Source organism: Solea solea, chromosome 9 (assembly GCF_958295425.1).
Source record: "Solea solea chromosome 9, fSolSol10.1, whole genome shotgun sequence".
Lineage (NCBI taxonomy): Eukaryota > Metazoa > Chordata > Actinopteri > Pleuronectiformes > Soleidae > Solea > Solea solea.
In genome coordinates, this window is record NC_081142.1 from 1,646,889 (window position 1) to 1,656,366 (window position 9,478).

Here is a 9,478-nt window from a genome sequence, read left to right on the forward strand (position 1 = left end):
AGACGGAGGCTGTCCCTTACAGTGACACGAGGAAAAACTGATTCTATGGAGTCTTATGAATAGGTTTGTTGTTAGACTGCATTTTCCAACTGGAAACCACACACTCAGAGTCCAGAGAAAGAGAAAATCAGTATTTTAAGCTTGTGGGAACACAGGGTTACTCGTTTGGTGAGTTTGTCTCTTGGGTCAATCACAACAAAGGATTTTTAAATACCAAAGTCACAAAATGACACATTTAATCTTACAGTTAAGCACTCACAGCTGTCTTATTAGTAATAACATGAGTTCAATATTTTGGACAACATTTAAAAGTTTCAATAGGTTTTATTTCTTTTGCATAATTGTTAATTCACGAGTTTCACATTATCTGCACATAATTTATGTACCTGAGATATTTGGCCAAATAAAACAGCTGTTAACATGTGACTCTACAACTCAGACAGACATTAACGCATGTGCAATGAACAGCACTTTACAGCAAACTAACCAAATACAGGAACCTTTTTCAGGATGTGAAAGTCTGAACAGACCAGTCAGTAAACACATTCTGAAACTCCCCAGAGCTAACGAAAGCAAATCATCTGCTCAGATCCATGACATCACAACACAACACACAGTGTCCTTTTTCAAACGCAAAATAACTGGCACAACACAAATACTTTAAAATAACCGTCAGGTTAGAGGTGAGGTGGCTCTCACACTGGCAGCAAACTGTGGAACTCAAGCTCGGCAGTGAGACTCAGTGGCTCAGCAGTCATACATGTACATACCACACTGATAATCATAACCGAAGAGCACCATTATCAGCCGTCTACTCAGATGTGGGTGAGGACTAACTCCTGCTACGTTATGAACAACTGCACAATTCTAAGTCAAATCAAACTACATTTAAAAAAAGAAAGGCATATGCTGGCATTCATGAGAATACTGTGTGTAAGTGCACTTTCCAAGTGTTTTCAGAAACAAAACACACATGAAAAAAAACTAAAAACCTTTTCACGTGCCATGTTAAAACGTAGGCCAGTGTTTCTCAACCGTGGTCCTCAGGATCCACTGCCCTGCTCCTGTTTCCCTGCTCCAACACACCTGATTCAAAGCCATTTATGTGAATCAGGTGTGTTGGTGCAGGGGCATTCCTAAAACATGCAGGACAGTGGATCCCAAGGACCACGAGTGAGACACACTGACACTGGGAAACTTATGAGGCCTCGGTGAGTGACAGGCTGATGAGTTAGGCACAGGGTCACTGCAGCATTTTGTTTCATGGCTTTTCCCTCAGCATTTTGTTTTGATTTATTTTAGAGATACTCCCTTTGTTTGTTAAAACACAGTGAGAAAACGTTCCTGTCCTAATCTGTCACAGCATCCCAAAGCCTTTAGCGTAAGTGATGGCCTTCAGGAGCCTCTCTTTCAGTTTTTCTTTGGAGGAGTATTCTGGGAGCAGCAGTGCGTTGAAGCAGGTGTGAGAGGTCGGCAGCCTGCAGGAGAGGAGGAAAAGAAATGGCATAAAAGGGTTTTTATTCAAAATACTCAAAGCTCAAGTCTATGGGTGTGGAAATATCACATTTGGGAATCTTGAGGCTTCAAAATAGGAGTTCAAAATTATTGCCACATGCAAGAGACAAACTTTTTTCAAATTTAATTTGAAATAACCTGATTTGTTGTCTTTTTAGAGACAGAAAAAAGAAAAACCTGTCCCTCAGTCTCACGTACCTGTCTGTGTCTGTGCCGTTCTTGGTGATGATCATCTTTAACTTGCCCAGTCCGCCGACTGGGGCTCGGTCTGTGCCGGTGGTGAACTGAAGGAACAACCTCTTCTGCTCCTCTCCAAATGAGTGAATTATTTCCCAGAAATATCTGTGGTAGAAAAAGGAAGAAATGTTTCTTGCAAATGTTGGTCAGTTCTGAAAAACATCAGATTATAACTGCAGAGACTTACTTTATTATTGGACTGTCTTTGCTATAACCTCCGTCATATTCCGTGGCCTTTTCAAGAGCTTCAAAGTCAAGTTTCTATGAAATCACACAGGGTTGTCGTGTAAGTCGTCAAACACTGGTTACAATAAAAACACAATGGTAAGAGGTTAACTTCCTCACCCTGCTCCCACAGATGAGCAGCTCCACTTCCTCCGGTCTAAACAAATACTTCAGTGGGGACTCGTTTGTGACCATTAGGAAACCTTTTTTAAAGGCTCTGAATTGTCTTTCCACGCTCTTGTTCAGTATGTATTCAGCATACAGATCCACAAACTCCTGTAAAGAACAAATAAAAACACACCTTTTTAATACGCAGCATACAAGTGTATCATTTTATAACTGAAAACAGACGTTAAGGAAGTAACGTAAGTAAGTTGTTGCAGAATACATCAAAAGAGGTACAAACTGAATATCAACTAATGTTTTTCATTCAGAAACATCTGTCCACTGACTTTAAAGCAAGACTACATCACTTCCAAAGAAGTTAAAACACATTTTGTACTTACATCAGCAGTCAGGATCTGGCTGCTGCACCGAAACACTACACTACAATGATCATGGTGGAGAAAGTCAGGCAGGTAGCTAAGCTTAGTGTCACATTGTTCTACTATAATTAATAGTTTGAGATTTTTAATTAAGAAAAATAGACTCATCTAATTAGCTCTTTATTACCTTAACTGTGCTCACTGCTTTACCGTACAGTTGGACAGTCTCTCCTGACTGAATACTGACACTTGTGTTATAATTGAATCACTGCAACAAATGGAAATGCAGTTAGACGGTTAGAGTAGATGGTTCTACTCTTTCAGATGTTGAGCACAATCCAGGAAAACACAAAAGAGCAAGTCCAAGCAAACTGAACAATGTTTCAAACCTTTGTGACGCAGTACTGGTGTATCAAGAAATGAGCGAGGGGGGAGGAGTCTTATTTAAATGGACTGCCATGGTGTGACAATGGCCTTGTCTGGAGCGTGACTAATACATTTCAGTCAACCGATCACAACTGGGGGTGTTCGACTGCTGTGTCCTGCTTGAACTAACGTAAGGCTTCATTTTGTGTCTCACACACACACACACACACACACACACACACACACACACACACCAAAGTCCATTGACAAAAGCAGCTATTTAAACTCACAGGACAGGAGGTGCAGCCTTAATGAGCAGTAACTTTGTGTCGCTTAAATTATATTTGAACAAACGCTTTCAAAAACCAAAGTGGCCAAATAACACAAGTGAACTTACAAACAGAGGCAGAAATAGACAAACAACTCCTGTGATCTGTGACGTTAAATTGTTGTTTTTGTCAATGGACTCTGGTGTGGAGAAGTGTGTGATTTACAAAGCAACAAAAACGTCACTTTCCTGTAGGAACGGCTGTCTAACGACAAGATAACAAACCGAACACATCACCTGTCTATTCTCTTTGGTAACAGGGATCTGGTCTGCCTTCTCCTTCAGATCGTATAATACTGGATTTCCAAAAAGGTCTGTGTGGGATATCTGGAAGGTGAGCATCATGTCTTCTTCCACGTTACCGGTGTATTCAAGCAAACCTTTCAGACTCTGGTAGAGAACCTGCAACAAGAGAAGCCTTTTTGGACTGGTGTGAATTATACATACAGCAGAGGATTTAACAATGTTTCATGTTTGTCTTGGTTGTAGCAGTAAAATGTATCACAGGAGACCTTCTAGTTGAGTTATAAATGTAAGTTACAATGAATTTACCAAAACATCTTTTGGAAATGATTAATTAACCAAATAAAAATGATAGTATGTATTACAGATATGGCTGTAAATGAGTCACAACAACATGACTGATACTGTGATTTGATACATGATCGTTTGCCTTCTTAAAAAAGTGGGTCTCCAAATAGAAAGTTTGGGTATAGCAGCAAAGTTTTCATTTCTATTAACTTTAGAGAAAGTTACTATACTGGATGTGAGTCTGACAGGTCCAAATAGGTCCCCTTCTTTCCCACTAGTTTCCTGTAGACGACCATAGGGAAGTGGACGTCCAGGATGCAGTTGTTGTAAATGGCGAGCCCCAGCACGATGCCAATGAGAGTGTACTGTGCTTCAGTCTCAAGTGACGAAGAATTAAACCAGAAAAGTTTGGTGATGTTGTCATAGGTGAACATTCCTGTTCAAAGGAAAAAAAAGATCTTTATTTAGTTTGTGAGTAGAATATCCAAACACTCGTCTAAAGCTGATAACATTTTCAAGATTCAAGATGTTTTTCTTATTTTTATAATCCAGACCTTTAAAAAAACATTTTTGCAAGTAATAAAAGAGGATAAAAACATGATCTGGAAAAAACACTGCGCAGTCCTGTGTATGTTTGTGTTCCCTGGCAACCAACATAGACCAAGAAGTCATTGTTTGGAAATACTTCAACAAATGTTCCCTCGTAAAAACCAGAAACTGTTCTTCTTCCATTTTGCTTTTGAGAGCTCATGGAAATTGAGAGACACGCTGTTTCTACCTTTTCAAGTCTCTTTTCTGTTTCTCTTAGCCTCAGTTTGTACCTGTGTGACATCAGTCAACTCATCTTTTTTGGATGAGATTTAAAGCAGATAAAAAACACTGTACTTAATTATCTCACCGATGTCAAGATTGAAAATTTCCTCCAGGACCAACTGGAAGAACTCTTTTGACACCCCTCCTTCGTCAACACCTTGCTCCCCCTCAAACTCAACAAACAGCTGCTTCTTCAGGTCAGACGGGTTCTCCATGGAGATCATCTCTAGCTGCAACCCAGGGGATTAAGGATTAAATCATTAATCATTTTCAAATGGAAATCAAACATTTGAAACACTTCTCTAAGCAAATGCTGCAATTTAATGGTTCTGTTTTCCAGTGTTCCATTGTTTCTTTGTCAATAAAAATGTACTAACAGTAAAACAGTATGTTATTAGTATGTTTAAGTTCCACTCTCTCACTGCACCAAAGTTTTACATCATTGCACACAATCAATTAGTGAGTTCAAACGTGTTATTTTGTTATTTTGTGACCTGGGTATTTGAAATATTTTTAATGAATTCAAATTGAATGAAACAAGGTAGCAGGAGACAGCAGCTCCTCTGACCCTGTGAGCTAAATATGCTCCTTCCACCATTTTCAGTGAGAGCGAGTGTCCATGCTGGTGCACAGAAACAGCAGAGCACAATTACACTTCCAAAAACTATTCTTTTAAATCTATTATACAATAAAATTGTTCCTCAAGTTTGACATAAATATTTATGACACAAATCAAATCATAATATCTTATAATTTTTATAATTTATTATCTAAATTAGATATTTTCCTCAAACCAATCAGCCCTCACAGGGATTTCAGTATCTGACAACAGAGTCAACCGTAACGTAGTGTAGCGTGCTGTGACTCACTCTGACGAGGGCATCGTCGATGATGTGATCTCTGCGAACTTTGAGCTTGAGGTATGGGTTGGGCTGGTGGCCCTGAACCATGCTGTAGAGGGCGGTGAGGCGTCGCTCGCTGTACATTCTGATCCTGTTGTCGTAGTAAAGTCCTTGGCTCTTGGTGATGACACTGAGGATGAAAGGGCAACTCTGAAAAGAGAACTTGGTCTCGGCGTTGACCTTGAAGAAGGTGAAATCTTTGTCCATCTCAACGACGTCATTGAGCGACTCGTTTACAAAGTCCTCAAATGGGATGACGGGTTGGATGCAGTCCAGAGGCCGAACTCCCAGCTCTTTCTCCAGAGGGTCAATCGGAGGACCCTTCTTGTAGAGCCTGTCCTCACCCAGCAGCTCATGTAGAGTGAGCTCATCAGAATCATCCTCATCCTCCTCGACCTCCTCCTCATTGTGCTCGACGTCCACGTCACCACCAAGGATACTTGCATAGAAAACAACCTTTAAACACTGGGTGGCAGCCACCACGGTCTCATCATCGTTGACCAGATTTTCTGCATCGTATTCATTGCTGACGACTGTGAAAGTGATGATCTGCTGGAAGGTCTCCATCATACGTCGGATGTGTGGGATATCGTATGTTGACCAGTGCTTTGACAGTCTCGCGAGCCCAGTCACCGGCAGTTTGCTCATCACCTTGCAGAACTGTGGCAAAGCCACTTCAAGGTACTCTGGACTGTGGAGGTTGTTGTTCTCCATCACAATGATGAAGATGTTCAGGTAATCAGGGTTATTTTCATACACATCAAGGTAATCTAGGTCAAGTTCCATATTTGGGGTGAGGTAAACAAGTGCGTTCACAAGAGCTGCCTGCACCTGGTCGATGGTTGTAAGTCTGTCATACACCCGTCTCACAGCATCCACGTCCACAGTGATCTCACAGGAGTGGAGCATTCCCTTACACTCATCTGGTCGAGCAGCAGCAGAGGAAGCACCCATTGTCTCCGAGGGTTGATCACTCTGCTTTTCATGTTTGTCCACATCTGTTGAGTCCAGGTCATTGGTTACATTTGATTCATCCTTCCTAAAACTCTTCATCAGAGCTTCTGAATTGGAGAAAACTCTGCCAATGACACGGATCAGAGCAGAGTAGTCACCCTCCTCCTCACAGAAGCTCAGGATCATAGACACATTATTCTCTGTGAGATGATGAACATCTGCAAGACAACAACAAAATAAATGAGTTAAGTGGGTAAGAGGGTGTGCTGAATCAAAATCAACATGCCTGAAGTCAGGGTCTGTCTCACAGTACCTGCAAAATCCTCTTTGGGGGAACAAACGTCCATATCACTCATCTTTTCGTCAGCACCGGAGTCTGGGTTGGAAATGTCAGAATCTTTCTTGGAGGGGTGAGGACAGAGTTTGGCGTTATTCTTAAACAACTCAAGCGCTTTGGCAGCGGCTGAATTGTTATCCAATGGTTGGAAGTCACAACATGATGCGCAAAACCTATTCGTGCAGTTGCCATTTCCACAGCCCTCGGTTAACTGCCGAAAGTAGCGCTCAATGAGAAGCTTTGCAGTCGCTTTGTTCCTGAATATGATATTCAAACGGGAAATTAGCCTGGGAAGCATCAAGCATAAAAACACATACTTGCAACGCCCATACTCTGCAACCCTACAGAGCTAAATATTTAACAAGCACATACTGTAATTAGTTTAGTTTGACTATCTTAGTGCATTGAACTAACTGAGTGACTTACATTCGGCTGGATCCAAGTATCTTCCTACAGGTCAAAAAGGAAGATCCTCTGAAAGAAATTGTTAATGTCATTATTTTAAGAGTTGACATTTTGTAGTTAGTCAAATGATTACCATCTAACGAGTTCCCTCCTATTATACATGTTTGGTAAATGGATTTCGGTTTATTGATTTTTCAACAACAACAAAAAACACACACTGGAGAGATTCAGAAAACCATTTGGGCTTATGAGGGGAATCTCTCTTCAATGTCAAATATCAGCAAACACAAAAGTGCAGTGATTCATAAAACTAGACACAAGCAGCAATATAATCTGTCAACAAAAAAGAAACATAACAGTTAAAATAATGTAAATGTAATGAGGGTGTATGAATATGTATGTTATTGTGAACATGTGAGTGTGTAGACATGTTGAATATTACATATTGTTACTTACATTCACATAAACAAAAAGGGAGTTTTAAGGGGGGAAAATACTAGTTAAGATATAGAGATTTGAGATTACAGGAAGACAAAACCTTTCTTTTCTTTTTTTTAGAAATATGATGAAAATCATGAGAGATTTTAAAGGTTTTACCTAAATGAGTTCTCGAATGGGCTTTTCATTTTGTAATCTGCAGAAGTACTTGGATTACTTTCTACTTCAATAATAAATTATCAAATAATTCCCTCAAATACTGTTTGTTATTATGTAGTGGGTCCTTTGGTGAGGACATTTAGAGAAACTCTAACCTAAATGACACATTTATCACAAATGTGGTGAAACAGAAATTCTGCTTCTGCACTTAAAACGTGTGGAAACATTTATGACCATGGAAACCAAAAACCCTGTATATTTAACCACAGATAAGTTGAACGATACATCATTTTTATTCAACACTGTTGAAATCGTTCTACTCGCTGCTGAAATGTCATTATTTAGAGCCTTCTTCCCACCTTTACAATATTATGGGGGACTTATCCACCACGAGCTGCCAGGTTTGAACACATTTAACTAAAACTGCTAAAGTTGTGTTTTAATCTCATATTATCACGAATGTATTTACTTTGAATACGTATTTGTAAGAGTCAGATGTTGAGTGAGAGTGACTGACCTGTGATTTGAAGCAAAGTCGTGTGTGTCAGTGACGGTGCAAAAACAAAGCCTCTCTTTTCGTTCACTCTGTCAGCGTCTGTTTTCGCTTTCCGTCGCTCGGGTTTAATTCGTCAGTGTTTATGAAGCACAGGTAAATGAAGCCGTGACGTGACAACATTAACAAGTCACAAGACTTTCAGTTTGAAGTTACTGCAAAATCACCCTCATCTGCCGTCCTGTAAACAACGGCGCCATGTTTCCCAGCATGCAGCGCGGGCTTGTCAAAAAATCATGTCCTCATTAGGCCCCGCCCCCTTCTTCACAACCCACAACTAAATCCAGTAATGATAATAACAAAAACTAAATCCAGTAATTATAATAACAAAAACTAAACCCAGTAATTATAATAACAAAAACTACATCCAGTAATGATAATAACAAAAGCTAAATCCAGTAATGATAATGAAAAAAACTAAATCCAGTAATGATAATAACAAAAACTATATCCAGTAATTATAATAACAAAAGCTAAATCCAGTAATGATAATAACAAAAACTATATCCAGTAATTATAATAACAAAAACTATATCCAGTAATTATAATAACAAAAGCTAAATCCAGTAATGATATTAACAAAAACTACATCCAGTAATTATAATAACAAAAACTACATCCAGTAATGATAATAACAAAAACTAAATCCAGTAATGATAATAACAAAACTAAATCCAGTAATGATAATAACAAAAACTAAATCCAGTAATGATAATAATTTAAATAAAGTGTAATCCGACTGTATTTGAAGGCACCTTGATTCCACAGGTTGGGTTTAGAGCAACTCGGAAATTTAATAATCAGAGTGAGTCCAAAATTCGACTGTGCCACCACTAGATGGCGCATTACACAAAGACTGCGGTAAAAAGCCGGGGAATGCAACAGTACGTGTGGTGCAGAATTGTTAGAGTTAGAGTATTTCCCTGTGTATACTAACTTTAAAGCGTTTATTTCACAATCTGCTTCAAATACATGAATCATTTTGTGAAATATATTTACTTGATGTTTTATTTTATTATTTAATTTTTAAAAAGTACTGTTACTTAAAAAGAAAAAAAGAAAAACATCAAATAAAAGTGAAACTTATTCACTGTCATTTTATTTACTATTACATTTTATTTGACTCCATAAACAAACCTCAGTGAATACCATATCGATAACGTTGTGGTATTTGTTTTGCATCGCTTTCAAATAGAGGCTCTTGAACGCACCTTCACTTGGCTGCAGTTA

General features: G+C 39.0%; 1 protein-coding gene across 2 annotated transcripts; it reads right to left on the reverse strand.

Annotated features, from left to right (window-relative positions):
• Positions 1–219: 219 nt before the first annotated feature.
• Positions 220–8,469, reverse strand: LOC131465598 (ubiquitin-protein ligase E3A-like). Of its 2 annotated transcripts, none has more exons than XM_058638424.1 (11): positions 8,213–8,469; positions 7,120–7,167; positions 6,670–6,757; positions 5,370–6,574; positions 4,586–4,730; positions 3,918–4,123; positions 3,394–3,558; positions 2,098–2,253; positions 1,940–2,013; positions 1,714–1,857; positions 220–1,478 (listed from the first exon to the last, which is right to left on the reverse strand). In XM_058638424.1, the coding sequence occupies exons 3-11, from the start codon at positions 6,710–6,712 to the stop codon at positions 1,358–1,360; spliced, it is 2,259 nt and encodes a 752-aa protein (XP_058494407.1). In that variant the 5' UTR covers positions 6,713–6,757; positions 7,120–7,167; positions 8,213–8,469; the 3' UTR covers positions 220–1,357. The 2 variants fall into 2 exon arrangements, with proteins under 2 accessions (XP_058494407.1, XP_058494406.1); XM_058638423.1 differs by having other exon boundaries at positions 6,670–6,950.
• Positions 8,470–9,478: the final 1,009 nt, after the last annotated feature.